General features: G+C 34.2%; 1 protein-coding gene across 1 annotated transcript in view; it reads right to left on the reverse strand.

Annotated features, from left to right (window-relative positions):
* Window positions 1–19,798, reverse strand: part of CUNH9orf84 (chromosome unknown C9orf84 homolog) — a 55,628-nt gene that overhangs the window by 32,025 nt on the left and 3,805 nt on the right. Inside the window, exons 2-8 of the mRNA XM_026061571.1 lie at window positions 19,423–19,552; window positions 18,695–18,776; window positions 10,881–11,071; window positions 6,585–6,747; window positions 4,636–4,738; window positions 3,550–3,697; window positions 2,030–2,137 (exon numbers count right to left, since the gene is read on the reverse strand). Of these exons, the coding sequence (XP_025917356.1) occupies window positions 2,030–2,137; window positions 3,550–3,697; window positions 4,636–4,738; window positions 6,585–6,747; window positions 10,881–11,071; window positions 18,695–18,776; window positions 19,423–19,552 (925 nt within the window). The remainder of the gene's footprint in view (window positions 1–2,029; window positions 2,138–3,549; window positions 3,698–4,635; window positions 4,739–6,584; window positions 6,748–10,880; window positions 11,072–18,694; window positions 18,777–19,422; window positions 19,553–19,798) is intronic.

Raw genomic sequence — 19,798 nt, forward strand, 5'->3', positions numbered from 1 at the left:
TTGACCAGTAACATCAGTTAAGCTCTGCCTACAATCAGGGAGTCTATACCCCATTCCTCTTCTAAGAACATAAACGACTGAGTGACTTCTCTTGTCCCTCAACTCCTTTATCAATTAACAATCCACATAGCTAGCAGGATAGGAAGGCAAACAATTAAATGTCTTTCAAAAATGCCATTATTTTATGACTGGTTCTTCTCTGAGTACTTGGCCATATATTTCACTCCTGGTATCTCATAAACAGCAAAATTAAATTCAGGAAAAGACTGCAAGGTATCTCTGCTAAAATTTGACACCTGATACAGGTAATTCCACTAAAAAACAGTGTCTTAGCAATGTATATACAGGTTTGCAGGTCTCCATCCTAAAGATCTGAGTACCTTTGAAGAAAAAAGACAAAGAAACTGCCTATGCCCTGCTGAATGAGCCTCGTCTGATTCAATGGTACAGCTAAGCCAGCAAACTGGTAACACAGACTAATGTAGTTAGATTCATTTGAAAACAATATGAGATGGGACAGTCTGACTACCAGCCTACTCCTGAGGAACAGAGACTATCCTGTATGAGCTCACAGGCAACGTGTTACTACTAGGTACAGCAGGAGGGTCTCAAACTGCTCAGATCTACTGCTATACTTAAGCTCCTCTTGTTTATAATAAATTTTAGAAGTAAAAAGCAGACAGGTAGCTCACTGGGTTCAGACTGAAGTTAATCATGTTAGGCAATAATCTCTAGATGAATCCTAAGTATAACTTGTCTCTGTAGAACAGTGTATGGTGGATTTGCCTTGAGCCTTTGTATCTGACAATTTGAGCTGGTATGACTGCTTCCACCAAAAGCCCATTTTCACTCCAGTGTAGTATCAGAAGCATTATGCTATTAGCCTGGAGAGGAAAGACAGTCTAGTTAAAACCACATGCAAACCGAGGTAGGGAGGGGTCTTGGTCTGGAAGAAAAAAAGAATATCTCAAGGATTCTAGTAACTGCTGGATGAAAGACCATCAAGTGAATATGCACTGGAGGCTAACACTGTAACACTGCTACCGGCCACAGGCCAATGCACTGATATGCTTTTCCTAAGATCAGTCAGTCTTTGTAGAAATTTTCCTGCTTGGAATTAAAGCTGAAAAATATCAGCATCATTTTGCTGCCTCTTTTAGCCAACCAATATTTAAGGTGTGAAAACAGTAAGGATGGGAAGAATATCCATTATTTTAAGAGATTATATCTGGAATCTGAAAAAATTTGAATTGAGGTTGGACAGTTAGCCTGAATAGACAGACACCAAAACTGTCTGGCATTAGTTTGTATTGTAAACTACCATCACGCTTGACCGATGTTTTTTCAAGCTGATGTTTTCTCATGCCTTTAGGCATATACATAGAATTTCCTAAGACGAACATATGAGAAGGCAGGATTCAACTCACGCAAAGCAAAATTCAACACTTTCAGTTTACTTCTGTGGAAAACAGCTCTGTGACTTCCTGATTTTATTTCTTGATCACACAGCTATACTGGACCATTCATAAACCAAAATGTCTGCTCAGGAGTTTTCTAACTCTAGAAGGTATGGACTCAGCAGGGAAGTCTTAAGTACTTCTTCCTGAATTGTCCTCCATCACTCCTTTTCAAAGTGCTTACATAGGACCTTAACAAACTTTAAACTGTGCTCTTTCACTCCACAATTTGAATTAACTTAACTTTCCTCTGCCCTCTCTGGGTAGGGAAGCTGTTAGATAAAAAAACCCCCAAACTTGCAAAGCTATTCAAGTGCAAAAGATATGGACAGTAATTGCAGCTAAAAGCAGCACAAAGCAAGTGGAAAGTTGTGCTTCACTTTTAAAACTCTTGAAAGGAGTATGGCACTTCTACCTCCTTATGGTACAAGTACAAAATAGTAGATTTCACAAAGCAAATGTTCTGATCTTAAGTAGATGTGGCACACATACACCCAAGAACAGGACAGGGGAACAATTACTTGAAGAATTTATTTTAAATAATATCACTGAATTTATCTAGGTCTTCCTACCTGACTCACAGAAATCCAACACACTTCTGCTATTACTGGAACAAACTTCTTCCAGTTCGGGACAGTATTTGGAAATTTCTGATTTGTTTGCAATTTCTGCATTGAGAGCTGAAAACAGATTTTAAAATATGTCAAATTAGCCATTTATTTCTTTTTCCTACCAAAACAAAATTTTCAGGTTTTTTTTTACTGGTTCTCCATTTTACTGGATCTCCATAACTCATCACGATGAAGAACTGCAGGTACGTTTAGTAACCCTGCAATAGGCTACCCTAGAGGACCAGAGCAGTAAAAAGTCTCATCCCTTGACAGTGCTGGAAAATAAATGCAAGATAGTATAGTCTTGCTAAAATAAATACTTTGGGTCACTATCTGAACTACAGTGATGTGATTTCTGGAAGAAGCAGGTGGTCTCAAGGTATTTCACTAGGAGTTTGTCCATGCTTTTTTTTTTTTTTTTTGCTACTAAAAAGGACAAAAACAAAACAAAAAGGAAGAGGTTGGAGTCTGCACACAAAATCCCCAAACCTCTGCAGTAGAGGTAGAGTCATTTGGCTTAGTTACTACTGGAACATGGTATGTATGTACTAAATATATCAGACGAATGCACATGGAACTGCCTTAGTCAAATATCCAAACGCTTTTTGAAGTTTTGTCTTATCTTTAATACGTGACTTGATTACCCAAAACTGCTGCCCTAGCAGTAGCAGAATTCAGCATGTATCCAACATATTTAAAAGCATGAATCTTGCTTCTTTGAGCAACACTACCTGCTTCCTGTCCACCAAAGAAGTGCCTTTACTCACTTGTTTGCTAAAACCAAGCTGTTTTTTCTGTCAAAATTAAAATCTCAATGTCTTTTTCTCTTAACTATACAAGATACTGCTTTAGATATAAATTCAATAGCCAATAACTGTCATTAAGGATGTACTTCTAGTCTGTAATGTAGAAGCAGTTAGTAACTTCCTAAAGTCCTTTAAAGAAATGACTACTGTAATTTAGAATGTTCTGATTATCCACGGAAATATTTAACCTTTTTCTTCTAGAAACCTGCTTTGGCTTTTGCTATTACAATGTCATTAGAAGCCATTTACAAGCAATTGCCATTACATGCAATTTATATGGCATAACTATATTGCATATAATCCTCTTGGGTATATCTCTGGAAGTAAATTTAAGCACAGATAAGAAAACATAACACTAAATTATTGTCTTCATGGAGGCCTGGACATTAGGAATTATGGCTCATGTAACATTTGACTTCAAGATTACAACATAACCCTGGACTGAACCGTGCAGCAAACAGATCACTTCCTCTTGGCTATTTGAGGAGACATTTCTAATACTCTGAAATCTGGGTACAGCAAAATTCATAGTTTCATACACAGAAATTCTCATTTGACAGACTATAAATTATGATGTAAATTATAAGTGAATTGAAAGCAAAAGAGCTAGATTGTGCTAAATTTGCTCAAATGAGAGTAAAATCAGGTCAGGCATGTAAGAAAACTAGCTCTCACTTCCTTTGATCAACTCTTCACATGTGGCTTCATCACCCATAGTTTCTGGAGCTAATTTTAACAACTCTTTCAGTTCCAAGTGTGATGGAATATTGATTTCTGATCTGCTTGTTCTGTAGACTTCTAACTCAAGAGGCAACATTGAATACTGAAAAATATTAATCACAACACAATGGGTAAGTAAATTCTAAGTTTCTCTTGATGCTACTGTAGAGTTTCAGCTTTTTTAAAATCTTGAAATAGCTTAGTTCTAAACTGATCTAAGAGCTTTTAAGAACAATGTCATATGACGTGCATGCAGTATAAACAAAGCTTAGTTCAAGACAAAGAAAAAATAAAATAGAATAAAATAAAATAATGTTACAATATTTCAAAATGAGTAAGTGGAGTAAGAAGAGCGGATCTGAACTTACAGTTCCCATCAAGCAAAATCCTCATTTATTTTACTGAAAGTCTGGTATAAAACTGGATCATGTTATCAGCACTGTTACTGGCACCAAAATACATTTCCCCAGCAGTGTGAGACTATGACTGTGATAATTTTTTGGTTATGTTGAATAAACTCATTATAAATACTCTGAGGATAGTTCTGATTCTCAGAATTCTTCTCAGTATTTCCTGAGCCCCACTATTCCTCCATAGTGGTAACACTGTAGAAACATAATGTGACTCAATGTGCATTTTTGGGCAGAATTTTGAAAAATGGAGCAAAAAAACCCACATATATATTTTATATATCTATTATATAAACATAGTCCCCAAAAATGTACCAGGACTTTCCCTTTCCCTTGCACACATCATGACTTTTTATTCTGGTTTATTTCTACTCTTAGTGTAATGGTACTTACATAAAAATGCCAGTACATCAGATCCCAGCAGAAACAGCTGACTGAAGTGGTGATTCATAACAAAGGCATCCAGGAATTAAAAATATGCATATAATAATAGTGGCTTTTTATCTGAGAAATAGGAAGGCTTCAAATATTTGGCAAGTATGAAAAGAATTCAGTAAAATGACTTGCAGATGAAAAAACACTTGTGCATAATAATCAATAATGTAACTGGCAAGAAACAACTTTGTAATACCTCTTCATCTTTTAAAGATATTGGACTGAAGTTCTCTTTAATTCCCTGCAATTCTTTTTTACTCTCCTGCATCTCCATTTTATTTTGGAATGTAAAACATTTCCTTTAAAAGATCATAAAATAAAGCAAGTGACTTCTCTTTATTATTTCATATGTAAGATTAAAAGTTTTAACAGTAGATTGATAATTATATATATGGGAAGTTCTTTTTTTAAATCCATGGTTTTCTAGGAAAACAATTCCAAGACATGCTGCAATGAGCTGTATAACTAAATGAAATAATTTTTCAAGAAAATTGTACAAGCATAGCAATTTAATATTGAGACTTGTCCTTAAAGAATACAAAAGAGTATTAAACTTGTTCACTGGCCCAACATTTAAGTTCCCTGTCATGTCAAAACTCTTCGTACAAAAGCTTCAGATCTTATTTTCTTCTAAAACAAATTTTTTCTACTATATAAAAAGTTTGTATTATCTATAATATTCATATCATTCCATATTTCTGAACTTTCTGTTTCTAGAAATCATTCAGCATCAAACAAGGCAGAGTATACTCACTATTTATTAAAATAACAAATAAAAAATATTTTCACTGATTAAACTGATAAAACTTTTAAAATGCCAACAAGAAAAACTTTGGAGGCAGGCTATTTCTTGCCCTGAAAAACTAGGCTACAAGCAGCAGGACAGGTCTGAAGACTTTCAGAGACTGCTGGAAACCCTCTTATTGGGCTTGCTTCTAGTGGCCATAACAAACACTGAAACTATGAAAAGAATCACTTTTCACTGGGATAGCTTCCTCGTAAGTCCCTGGAACCTCTATTTTACTGAAGGAATATTATAGATTGAAGAGCATAAATTGTTCAAGGTCTAGCCATGGGATTCTCATCCAAATTTATTTTCAGCAGAAGTTTGTCTGATTAAAGAATGCATCTCCCTGCATGTTCCACTAGGAGATTCAGACTCCCATCTCAAAAAGGCTGGTGGCTTTGCCAGTAAGAAGTGGATTAGCAGAAGGTCAAAACAATTTGTGTAGAGGATTATACTAGCATTTTTTCTCCTGTAACTAGCAATTCTGCAAGTTACTGTAGAATTTGGATCATAACATTTTTGTGGGAGTACTCTACCATGTGCATGTAGCCTTATGCCTGGCATGCATTGCAAGATCAGAACTCATGAAAAAAAGTCGTCATTCTCCTTCCCTCTCCCTGCCCATTTCTACTACTGTATAGGTACAAAATTAAATTCTGCTTTGCCTTGCCTGAGAGACATGCAACCTTATCAAATGCAAAGGAATTTATATAGGTCATTCAGGCAAGAGTAAATCAGCACAAAATTTAGCCAGAGTTTGTCAAAACATATATACACAGATGAATATACTTACAAAATATTAGCCACATTTATATCTGTTTTAATGTACCAGTTTGTTCAAATCCATGACATAAAGGCCACATTTCAATTAAATTCAATCAATTTAACAAAAACAATTATAATTAAAATTTGAACCTGAAGAACTAGAACTCACCAGGGTAAAAGCATGGATCTACTGAAAGAGGACAGACAGGAGAGGAAGAAGGAACATGCAAACTTGGGCAAATTCCTGGTCCTGCTAAATTTAGTGGCATTTTACCAATAAGGCATTAGTCAGTCTGATGAAGGTTCTTTAAAGATAAGCATTTTTCAGCACTCCAAAACTAAAATCTTGATCGCATTTGACAGTTACAAAACCTAAAAATTACACTATTTGATCTATTAAATTTTCTTTAATAGTGTATATAAATTCCATCCTGCTCATTTTTTCTATATAAGAAGAAAAGCTAAAATCTTTACTCATTGCAAATATAAATAAATTGTTTAACATCTAACAGAAGTTAAGATTTTAAAATGTTAATGGTATTACACAGAGATTATTATTTATGTTAAATAATATACAGCAATTTTGTATATACCTGAAAATGCTCTCTTCTGTTAATTTCTGTCCTTCAGAATTTAAAAGGGGATCTTTCACTAAAAAAAACTGTAGCCTGTCCAGAAGGGCATATAAATTAGGGAGTTTTTTACCATAATTTTCAAGATTATCAACAAAAACAAGTTCATCTCCAACATATAAATCTGAAATAAATAAAATACATTAGTAAACAGTATAAAAATAATAAGCATTACCAGAATAAAGATAATTGTTGAACAGCTATTGAAATGCTATAAATATTAGCACAACAGTAACTTTTTTACTTTACATGTTTTACAATTTAAGTTGTAAATGCAACAAAGACTAGATTTCCAATAGCTCATCTAATAAGCTCTGGTTGTCGTCTGCTTCCTCTTTTGTTATATGTAACACTTGTTAAAAAGAAAAGTTAATTTCTTGTCACTCCCTTGTTTGCATTATCAACCTATCCTAAAGAAAATTTTGAGGTACGTTTCGGTTGAGTAACTTAGTTCAGTGCCACTTGTGACAGGCTTGCACACTCCAAAAGCCAATAACGAAGCAGTCTGTACTATACAGCCATATATCTAAACCTAAACATAAATTTTGCAATTCTGCAATAGTGATCAATTTATTTAAAAAACAGAGAGTCAAAAAATATAGAGGGTGACAAACTAGTATGATTTCAATAAAGATAAAATTATGGACTTAAATTTCTTTTGAATTCAGATTGCTACCCTCCATGAGACAGAAACTGATAGAGGAAGGAATCACAAATATTTGATGCACTCCTTTACACTTCCAACCCTTTACTTACACTGAAAAGGTACAGAAGGAGAGTAAAGAACTCCCTTTTCTTTTACTAACTTGAAAGCCTCCTGATTCCCACATTCCTCCTTCATTCCTTAGATGACTTCATATCTGTAATATTCCTGCTTTCCTTCCTAGTAGCTGGAAATGATAGACACCCAATATGGCCCCTCAAACTGTTTAGAAATTTTATGTTGCATAACACAAACAGTTCCCCATAAGGAAATTTATCAGTTCAAAAATACATGCCTTGCTATAATATGCCTATGTTTAATGAAATGACTAGTTCAGGGGAGGCTACTAAAACTTATAGTGGCCAACAAAGCTTAGAATACCTCCCAGTAAAGAAATATACCATCTTTTCTAGTACAAATTACATGGTCCTGAATCTGTACTTCTTTCTTTTCTTAAGGCAACCAGGAAAACAGTGTAGAAGCACTTCAATATTCATGTAAATTGTAGTTGCAAAATTAGCACTAAAATTATTCAGAAAATAAAAATTGCTTCAGTATCATTAATTTGATCGTGTTGTCTACAAAAAATATCTTCTATAATTTCTTCCTCATTTCATTTTTGTTAATTCAAAGAAAGCAGGATGACTTCTAACATGGCAACACTAAATCAGGTCAAATAAGGCATATAACTTTGCTTTTGACTTGCATTTATAATCCCAGTTTAGCTATAGCTTTTATTAATTTTTGATTATATTAATTTGTGTAAGTTTTTATTGTAAGTGGCTCTACTATTTGAAATGTATGAAAAGGGACTGTTTTTCTCTTCAGTTAGTCTTAATATTACTCTAATGTGATTCAAACATTTTAATTAGTGCATTTCTTTGTTAATTTTAACACATTTAACCTCTTACATCCCACCTCAGGAAAGTATGTCTACTCAGGAATGCACTTAAGCAGGTACTCAACTGCCCTCTTGAAAAGGAATAGATACAATCACATATCTAACTGCTTTCCTGATACAGAATTTTACAACTGGAGCAATAGCTAAAACTACAGATTCACAAATGACAGTGTTAGAAACCAATACAAAATTAAACTCACAGTTGCCACTTCTTGATTTTAGGAGGTGTAATTGCACCTAAAAATAGACTTATTTTTCAGAATTGTAACTTGAAGGCATTAGTATCACACACTTCTGATTCAGAAGCATCTGCTCATCAAAGAGTAAGAAAAGAACTTTAATGGGCTTAAGCATGAGCTCAAGTACTTTATCAGTTATAACTCATGTTTGAACGGGGGCCTTATTGGTAGCGTTGTCACGTGTTACTGCAATGGTAACGTTCTTGAGCTTTAGCTGGAGCTAGACAGTACAAAGATGGTAGTCATTCCAGTGTGACCCCTTACACATAACAGGCAGCCTATGCAAAACAGAAGGACTATGAACTGCACATGAATTATTGGGAGCTTGTTTCTAATTTAATTTAAAGAGACATACATTGGGAAGAAGTCTAGAAATCTACGTTAATGACTGAACCAAATTTAGTTTTCAGCTTGTCCATTCTATTTGCTTGGGCATACTTCACAGTTTTAACTCGCTTACAGTTGTTTGCCACTATAGTCTAGTAATAATTTAGTAGCTACATTTTAAATGTAAGCACAACCTATTTGCCAAATTTCACAACATTACTGGAAAAAACTTTGTTTTAAACAAGAAACTTCATATCATATGCAGTGCTATGACTGTTTTGTTTTATGTATTACTTTCATATACTACATCTCAAAAAGTAAAATGACTCAAGAAATTGATTTTGGTCTCTGAAAGGAAGCACAGGGTTATATTAATGGGAATAACCATGAAACATTTTAATATGCACAAGCAGGTATAAAAAAAACCCTGCACTAATAAATGAAGTTATTTAGAATTAAAACTTAGCCTTCCTCTATTAGAAATACCAATTTCAAGTTATCATTCAAATTCTATCTATCGTTCTTAATTTCGTATTATACATGCTTTTAAAACAAGACTGGATAACTATGTCATATTGCCCATAATACCCCAGTTCTAATTATTTTTACCTTTCAGTGAATTTCCACATTGTGGCATTCTCTGTATGTATCTTAATGCCTTTAGTGAAACCTACTTGGTTTTGTGCTGCCAGCAGACTAGCATGCATTAAGTAACAGGCTCTCAAATAAGACAAAATAACTTGCAAATCTTTCAAAATGGCAGCTTTTAATAATGTCATAATAAAGACTCCCCTCAAAATTTAACTGGCTTTTACTTACTTTTTTTACTTTACTTTTACTTTTTACTTCTTGAATATAACAGTAAGTTAGAAAAAATTTTGCAGTAATATACTAGTTACTTTGATAGATACTTGTTGACTTGTTAATCCAATAAACTAGTCAACAAAACAGGGAACAGTTTAATATACTCTTAGAAAAGGAAAATCTAGTCTCTTTAGCTTGCATATTTACTTTTGTTTAAGCACTGTAATTATATTTATCTATAACTCTAAAAATACAAAATGTGTTATGAATTTCATGTTTTTTTTTTTTCTTCCAGAGACTCTTATCAGTGGAAATTTAGAGGTTGTTTCTAAGAAAGTAAAAACTAAGAAATGGAAAACCATCTGAATTCCTTTTATACTCTTTGTAAAGATATCTTATATACAGAACTTTAATCAATTATTGAGACCTTGAACAACAATAAATATCCTTCTTTTTCTGCCATGGGCCTATTTTAGGAAAAACATCAGAAATTACTTATTCTGATGAATTAAGATTACTGTCTTTCAATTATTAACTATAATACACTTGTATTATTGATACTATGTTTCTAGTAAATGTTATCTTGTACAATGTTGTATCAAGAACGAGCTGTTTCCCCTGTGTGATTGAGGAACAAAGCTCTTAGTAAATGATTAAATTACTTTCCTTTTCTATACTAATCTATTTAGAGGTAGGACCCCTCCCACCAAACCCTTCATTTTTTTTTTTTTAAAAAAGATAGTTTGGAATAATAAGCTGTAGTATAGTTGAATCAAGCGCTTTCTCAACATTTTGGTTTCTGTGATCAGAATTTTTTCTATCCATTAGGGTGCTACTGATCAGAACATTTCAGAAAACACAAAGGAACACTACACAATTTGAACTATCTTCATCCAGCAATAAAGCCAAAACTGCTTAATCCTTTCCCTCCTTTATATGGTAAAAGAACATGCAACAGGGATCTAATTTTATCGAACTAAAAAGGATCATGACCATTTTAATCAATGCCCAACAAGGTCTATTTATCATGATTCTTTTTGTACACCTGCTGTATGCTTAAACAGCCTGAAATTTCTTTTGGCTTGCATCTATCTTGCACTGTTCAGACAAGCCCTGCTTCTCCACAGACTAAATCCCTCTTAAAAGGTTATAACTACTGAAATTGCAAAGGATGCGGTCACCCAAAACATCTCTTCAATGTCTATGAATCCTGTACTAAAAATTAGGGAAGTTATCAAGTTGACATCATAAAAAGTTAGAAAACAGTAAATTAAACACTTTACCTTGATATTGTTCTTTAAGTTCGATGGCACAGTCAGTTTTTAAATATTCGTCTTCAGTGAATTCTTCTTTATAAATGTTCTTCATTAGTAAATAAGATGCTTCTAAGTCAGTCTGAGAACAGGGATTTGAACTTGGAATAACTTCTATTAATTCCTTATTAATATGGAACTTTATACAAGAGATAGGTTTCCTAAAAAGCAGAAAAAAATTCTGATACTTAAGTTATTCTAAGAATACTTTCTGTAAGATAAAAGTTGACTTCCCTGACTCCTCAGTGAAACAGCTGTACTGAAAAAAGATACTCTAAGAACTTTGATAATCACTGTTTTCACCGGAAAAGACTGGAAATTACACTTGCTATCACTATTCATTAGATTGCATCTCTATGGTCAAATTAAATGTTTTTGTTTAATTTTTGTCCAAGAAATAAAGCTTCTCAAATTTCACCTCAGCACAAAATTGAACAAAAGGATAATGGCTGAAAAAAGGCACCAAACCCACAAAATCATAGCATTTACGACAAAAATTTGTTGCTTGGTTACACATATATCCAGGTTTCAAACATTATGCAGAAATTGAAAGCACAGCAGCAGTGGTGGTCAGAGAAAAGACAGTATAAATGAAGAAACAAAACACTCAGTTTTCCCTTTACTTTTCATGTTAATTTCAATATTACTATTATTTATCAAGAAGAAAAACTGGTTGTTAAACAGCAAGATCTTTTGACTACAGGAAAAAAATCACAGTATTGGGCTAATTATGCATTGGGCCAAAATATTTGTAATTGGATGATAAAAATATGGTTCATGATATTGCTATATTACCCTTAAAAATTAACTGGACAATAGACTGACTCTGACTGATGAATGCTGACATTTCTAAAGAACCCCAATTTTCTCCTAAGTATGTACTTACTGAACTTCATATACTGATTACTCAGTTGTGCATTCTATTGATTTACTCAGTGTCCTAATAATTCTTTGTATTACACGATCTTGCTATTTGCTAAACATCTGGAGGTTGAACTCCTAATATGTAAATCAGAATACAAGTATTGAATACACATCTGACTTTCAGTATAAAAACCTCAGATTTAGCTGGCAATAGTGAGGAATCTCTGCTGCATATTTTTGAAAAAATCAACTACTTTACACTGCAGTAAACAGACCAGAAGTCACTTTGAAACTACAAGCATTACAGTTCACGCGTAATATCTGTGTAGTACTGATAACAATTAATGTTCAAACTTTAACATGGTATAAGCCTTTGAAAATCCAAGGACCTTAGAAAACCATTGCAAGTTACTTAGGGGCTGACCTGACTGAAATCAATGGGCCTCCCTACAGTTTTATAGATAGTTCATGTGTAAGTGAGCTGTTGAGCAGAGACCATAAGGGTAGCACTTTCTAGAGCTAAGACCTTAATAAGACCATACTGGAAAAGTGACAAATACTTTAAATGACAAACTTCACTAAATACAGAACTTATGTTCAAATAATAAAGCTATGCTTGTACAGTGTTTTGACGACAGAACGCGCCACATCATATTTAACATGTGTAGCTTTACAAATTAGATATTTATGATATAAAGTAAAATTTTCAGGAGTAGCTTTAAAATATGGACAGCTGAGTTTGGCAATTGAATGCAGGTACCCAGCTAGCAACAATGGTGTTTAGCCAGCTAAAGTCATTTGGCACGTTCTAAGAATTACAGACCCACCTCCAGTCCTTGTCTCTTTGACTGCCAGATCCCCTCTCATCCTCGCCTAAACAGCCTGTGTCTCCTCCTCATTTTTCTCCCACTTGTTTTTTGTCCTCCTTTTGTTTCTCAGATTCTCCGTGAAGATATTTTCAGGCTGCCTGGTACTTTGAAACAGTTTCCCTAATATATCAGTTCAATTCATCGATGTCTTTGATTAGTCATTCCCACTTACACTCCTCACTAGATGGCATGCAGGACATTTTTCACACAAACCGCAAATCAAAAGCATCAAGTTGACAAGTTTATGGCAAAATGCCTTCATTTCTCTTAATATCCTTAGCTAAATTTTTACAGACACAGAGAAAAATATAAAAAATCTGCAAAACCACTGCATTTTGTAGTGAAAACTTGCATCTATATTGTTATAACAGGGCAAAGTTATGAGCAGATTCTTAGAACAGGATGTACTGAACCTCATGATGAGAAGCAACGCAAAGGAGACATTGCACTCAGTTATAATCCTATTTTATATCAGATATTATGTATCAAATTTGGCACATACTTTTATAATTATTATGCCAAAATATAAATAGGTCTAGAATCTTCTAACCAGACAGCTATACTACTTTTGCATGACTGCAAAATGACAGTTCTCCTGTAGGCCATATCCAACAGTGAACACTACTCCTACCACTGCTTTAAATGACAACAGCAGAACATTTTTAGTACTTGTCTCTATCCAAATTGGAAAAAATTACAGCATCTTGCTTGTTTCCTGTCATCTTGTATTTTGACTAGGAAAAAGAATTAGGTGTTTTGCTAAATTTACCTATCACATTATTCACCACCTTTTTCTTCTTAGCAGTAAATCTACTGAATAGCATGTACTATAGGTTAGTTTTTAAATACCCCCAAATAATCACTTACTGTATTTACTGCTCATTCCTCTCTTTTTTTTGTGTTTCTTGGCTTTCAAATGCATGCTAGTATATTATGTCCCACACCAAGGATACTTAGAAGGATTTGTGAAGAATTACTTATATTATTATAAATTAGTCAAAAGTAATTTACTTATATTGTCTTACCTTAAACAGAATGCAAAGCACCTGAAGCACAAACACATCATTTCTTCCTAAATTTAGCTCCTGCTATTACTTCCCAGTCTGATTCCAGTTAATTTTTCACTGGTACATAAACTAAGTCAACTTAATTTTAAAATATATGAATTGAAATCACCTAATTTTTTCCATAACTGGAGACTAATACAGACACTGCTTTCCTCAGGTTTATGTAGATGGTACAAATAACTAATCTGAGTGCTAAAGCAATAGGCACAAAGAGTAATTTGCTGAAAAGTAAATGTTATTTGGTTTAACAAAACTTCTTCATTACCGACATTTAATTTCCCCTGAGATGGCATCTAACTGATTCTTAGATTGCTCACTGTTGACGTAGTGCAGTCAACTGCACTGCGTCTGTAGAATAACTTCCTGGAGGATTTCTTTTTCTGTTAATGTTATTAGTTTAGACAATGTCTTGGGAGATAACTTTGCATGGATTCTGCAGTAAACTCATACATTTCTCACTCTGTGAAGGTGTAGAGATGAGAACTGGTTATAGGTAATAACTCTAATTTTTTTCTGTAAAGTTAGACTGTAATTTAAATTGTTCTTCAATATAGGTTTTGGTATTAGTCCAACTCTATAACTCAAGCTGATTAGAATGCAGAATTATTTCAGGCACAATTCACTTTGTAATTACATTTTTGTCATAAATTTTCAAAATCTAAATAGTTTTCTTTAAAAATGCAGTAATGTCCTGGTTACGTTGATGCACACTGGTCTGATTTAAAAACTGAAAAGATAATCAAATATTTTCAGTTAAGCTATTCAAATGCGAGAATCCAAAATAATATTCCCAGGTTGTTTCTGGCAACCTAAACAAGTAACTTCATTTTTTACTTTGATTTTAATCTCTGATTTTAATCAATAAAATCTCTGCAGCTCTGCAAAACTGGCCTTCTTTTTATTATTATTTACATAATTTTTTATTTTCCACTTTTCATGTTAATCAGTTAAAATTAGCCCAACTTTCATGCAATGTGCACACTTTATAACTTGAATGTTTGGGAAGATTTACTGCTTCAAGTCCAACCTGTTAAAGGTATTCAAACATTTCTTCACTTACTACTGCAAGCCTACAGAGAAGATACGAAGGAGGACCTAAGCATCTAAAATGTAGCCAATTCAATAATGTTAGTCAAATAACCCCTGGAGAGACATCCAAAATCCTTTATTAGGCGTTAAAGTACCCAATCCGATATATGGGAATAATAGTCTAGTTATGGTTCTTTTAAGGAGAGGAAGGAATATTCTCCAAGGAATTTGTTTTAATACTTTCCAGTAAAGATGGGTATTCATCTTGAATTTCCCACAGCTTGCCTGTATACCCTAACCATTACCATAGTTTCACATGCACAACCCTCAAAAATTGTGAACAATTAAAAGGCCTAAGAACACACCTAAAATCAGAGGAGAGGCAGAAAATGAAGAAGACAGAGCCACCTCCATCATTCTGAGCAGCATAAAACTCGTATGAAGCTAAATAAGTGTAAATAACCTAAAGAAATGTATAACCCATTTTGAGAATATCACCCAAAGATCAACAGAAACTATTCAAAACACTCGCTCATTTCAGTGTTACTAGCAGTCTTTTAACTCCTTGGCCAACTTATTCTGTGATGACAAGCCCCAAACTGAATGGGGAGCAGAAGGGAGGCAAAGCTATGCAACTGTGAAGACACAGCATAATATGGGAGTGCAGGTGGCACACACACAGTGCAAATAGGGAGCATAAAGAGTCAAGCTACACAACTTTTCTTTCATTTGTACTGATCCTCCATCAAGTCTATGCTGACTTCATAAAGACTTCCCAGGAAGTACCTCTGAATAGCAGCTGTCAAGTGGGAAGGCCATTATTTCACTGGCAAGGATGAGCCATATTCCACAGCCCTCCCCTACCACAAACAGTGTGGTGTATATACACATTTCAGTCTTTCTCTACATCCTATGTATTATGTATTATGTTTTATGCAGGCCAAATACAGCCAACGAGCAATCCGATGAGTAATGGGGTCTAGGGTAGCTGATCTTATCTGGAGGATAATATCAGCAATCAGACCCTAAAATTGTACCCTGTTTTTAGTATGTATCACAGTACTATATATCATACTAAGCATGTCCTCTTGTTCCATTTCTTTTCATACATTAGTGATTCAGGTAGAAGTCTACTACAAATATACTCAGTGGGAGTTATCAGCAGTTCTAAACCTTTACTAAGAAGAGCATGACCAGAACATCATGAAGGAAGAAGGAACTCAGTGCATCTCACTATATATAAAGAAAGCAGAGGAACTGATTACATTTGTGCTCAAAATGCACTAAGAAAAATAAAAACACCTGACAAGTACTTTTCTCTAATCTCTTCACCAACAGTAACATCATTCATAAAAATGGTAATTATCAGCTAGAAATATAATCTCAAAATTTATTGTCCCATCTCTGCATGTCACACAGTTGATCAGTAACATTGCCTGACACTTTTATAAAAAACTTTTTTCAATTTCCTTTTACTTTTCCAGACTTTGGCTTCACAACCACGGTCCTATTTTAGGAAAATTTTCAGTACTTATGGTACTGTCATCAATGAGAAAGATATTTGAGAAATATATGGGGAAAAGAGACTGGGAGAAAAAGAAGTAATTGGGTAGGACTGGAAGAATGGGAGTGATGGAAGTGGAAGAAGTCAGGGGACAGAGATATCACAGATACAAATAGGTATGAAACCAGGATGAATATTGCAAAGAGAGAAGTTAACTGTGGGGAGATAGGGTGGAGAAGGAGAGAGGGAGAACAGACTCCCTGGAGGAGGAGGAATGATATGAGGCAGAATGGTTGTTAGCCTACAGAGTGTATTTCCCATCAATAAGCCAGGAAAAGAATGCAAGCGACAGGAAACCCACTCTTATCTTCCTGTGATACCTAATAAAATATTCAGCTCACTACTGTGTTCAGAGGGTAAAGACTAGTTCAGTGGATGAAAAGGTCCAAACCTGAGAATATTTTCCAGTTATTTGTTTTTTCTTTTTCAAAAAAGAAAAAAGAAAGGAAATTGTTTTAAAAATCCCTGTCAAAAGAAAGTTAGAAGTTCAAAAGAAGTTAGAAGTTCACTGAAATGTTAGAGAACTTCTAACCTGACTTTGACTCTACTTACAGACTGACAGCATGTTATGCCTTACCGGCTACTGCATTTGGCATAATTGTGATCACATAGACTTTTTTTTCTACAAATCTGCCGACTTACCCAATAATGAAAATTATCCAATATTATTATCTTCACTATTCAGCATATGGCTATAGGCCATTTAACAGATACCAGACCGAAAACAACTATATTAATTTTTTCTTGGATATCTCAAAAAGCATTGAAAGAAAAATAGAAAATAATTTAATTAATCTTCACAAGATTCTCATAAAAATAGATAATATTATAATCTCTATTCTCTAAAACAGGGCCACGGTACTCATGATGGGTGCCCAACCTGAGACATTAAACCCCTGGTCTTTGAAAGCACTTGGCATTTTTACAGAACTTTCAGTGTTCAAGCACTGCTCCAGTCAACTTCAGTCATAAGCACATGTCTTTGAGTCTTCCAGAAAATAAGAGAATCACATTCAATGGATCACTGTGGAGCTTTTGGTTCAAGTGACTTACCCAAAACCACACAGGAATTTTGACAGCGCCAAAAATATAAACAATTCCCCAGGGAGCATTCAGCTTCCTTAACGAAGCCCCATGAACTGCATACTAGCAAGAAAAGACAACCTCTCCAGAGTCTATTATCTTCATTATCATATGACCCAAGAATTACCCAGATGAACATTAAGGGAGTTATCAGTCCTTTCAAATTTAGGGTAAAGATCTTCTTCCAGATACCCTGCTATGTATGTCCTTTTATTCCAGTTATCTTCTGGATATTAGTTATCTGAAATAATGAATTTTTGTTTTGAAGAGATACACACTTCCTTCTCATGCAATACCACATATACAAACAAGGCATCTCTCCATTGCTACAACAGAGGCATAATCTTATAGACAACATTCTCATTCACTACATGGCTCTGATCAATTCCATGAGCTTGATCATTTCTGTTCCATGAATGAGGAGAGGATTATACAGAAAAAATAGTATGTAGTGATGTAATTAAAGACAGTATCACAGGAAAATCATAGCAGAGTGTGACCGTAAGGTATGGGCAAGCACGGCGTTGACATTTCCTAAATATGACTACTTAATTCTGCAACCACAAGTTTTCTTCTTCACAAAGCTTATTTTTTATGCAGTTCTGAAGATAACATAGATTTCAGTCTAGTCTGTAAAACCACAAATATAATTTCCCCATTTCTTTCAGACTGACAAAATTTTGAGAGCAGAAATTCACAGGATTTACCAGTTTCATGGAAACACTTTTTTTCATGTTCTATGCAGACTATGAAGGTCGAGTTGCAGACCTGTTTTTAAAATGAACTCTGTATTTCAGAGACAATACAATTTTCATATTATGCTGCCATATTAGACATTTCCATTGCTATTATTTGAATTTTAAAATAAATATTTCTATCTCCTATCACTGTAATGTAAGTTTGACTTTTTCTAGCTTCCCTTGACACCTTTTTAAAGGTTTATAAGTAGCCTTTTAAAATAGGCTTTAGACGAGATAACTGCCTTTTTAACGAGGATAGGAGGAAAAATGTCCTTATGGTTTACTTTTATGATTGTGCACAGATTTCAGGGACCTTCCCTAAGGGCAGAAATATATTGCAAGGTCAATTTAAAAAGTTAGGTAAGAAAGCAAAGAACTCCATAAAAATATAGTACCACTTTTAGTGAAAAAAGCATCTTCAAGCTGTTCGCTAACACAGCTTCAGGCATTGCATGCTTACAACTGACAGAAAACATTTCTATACTGTTGTCATCATTAGCGTATGACTCACAAAGTACTTGAATGATACCAAAGGAATTGTGCATGTTTTTAAGTTAAGGTTACTGACTTTTCCAGGAAATCCTCCACAGATAAACTTTTCTTCCACTGATCCAATACAGAAATATCTGTCATGTTCTGTGTTGAAATAACTGAGGCTGAAACAGAGAAATAAATAAAATCAAACAAAAATATGAGATTTTACTTTTAGGTATTGGACAAACCATTGCAGAGGCTAACAAAACTGTGGCTAGTATGCACAGAAGAAAAAATGCTTTTAGTTTCCATTAGCAACAGTAACTAAAAATACACCAGAAAGATGCAAATATTTTCTTATTTATTTTATTTTTACCTCTATGCTTGGAACCCCCCCCCCCCTTTTTTCAGTACGTCAAAATCTCAGCATCATCTTTCAAACCTCTCCCAACTAATCAGAAAACTAATGCAGTTTTACTTATCTCCTGTCATTTTCTCATCTCCTTTTACTCATCTCCTTTCCTTCCACAACTGCATACCCCTGACATATTGTAATTGATTAATTCAACAGTAAATTTTCCAGAGGTTTCTACAAACTAATCAATTACCCTTATTTGTGATGCTATACATAAATAAATATCCATTACCCATTTGTTTCTACTTTGGCAATGAACATATGCCATCTGCAAGTGCTGTATGAACTGGCATACCGCTACTCTTGGAAATATTTTCTTTCCTACCAGACATATCATATTATGCCCGAACACCAGCTTTTCCTTTAATCCACAGTGAATATAAACTATATAAGACTATATAACCTACTTCTAGTCCATGGCCTCCTATACTTATCATCAGCAAAGAGTCCAGTGAGATGGTACTTTTCATCTTGATGTAAACAGGGTGGAAAGCAAAGTGATAATCTACAGATGGAAAACTTCTGTCTTGCTATGCTCTGCACAAAGAAAAAGGCATGTGATAAAATTATGAGAGATAAACTTCCATTCTTATTCTTTTTGTGCTCTACCTGTTCAAACAGTCCCACTGTTTTCAAGGTTTTACTACTTCTATATTTAAACTTTATTTTTTGTAAAATCGACACAGTCGAAATTAGGATACAAGCTTAACATTTACCAGACCTGATATTTAGCCTTATCTACACTTCTGCATATGCAAAACTGCACATAAACTTAATTATACT

Source organism: Apteryx rowi, unplaced genomic scaffold (genome assembly GCF_003343035.1).
Source record: "Apteryx rowi isolate R43461 unplaced genomic scaffold, aptRow1 scaffold_182, whole genome shotgun sequence".
Taxonomy (NCBI): Eukaryota; Metazoa; Chordata; class Aves; order Apterygiformes; family Apterygidae; genus Apteryx; species Apteryx rowi.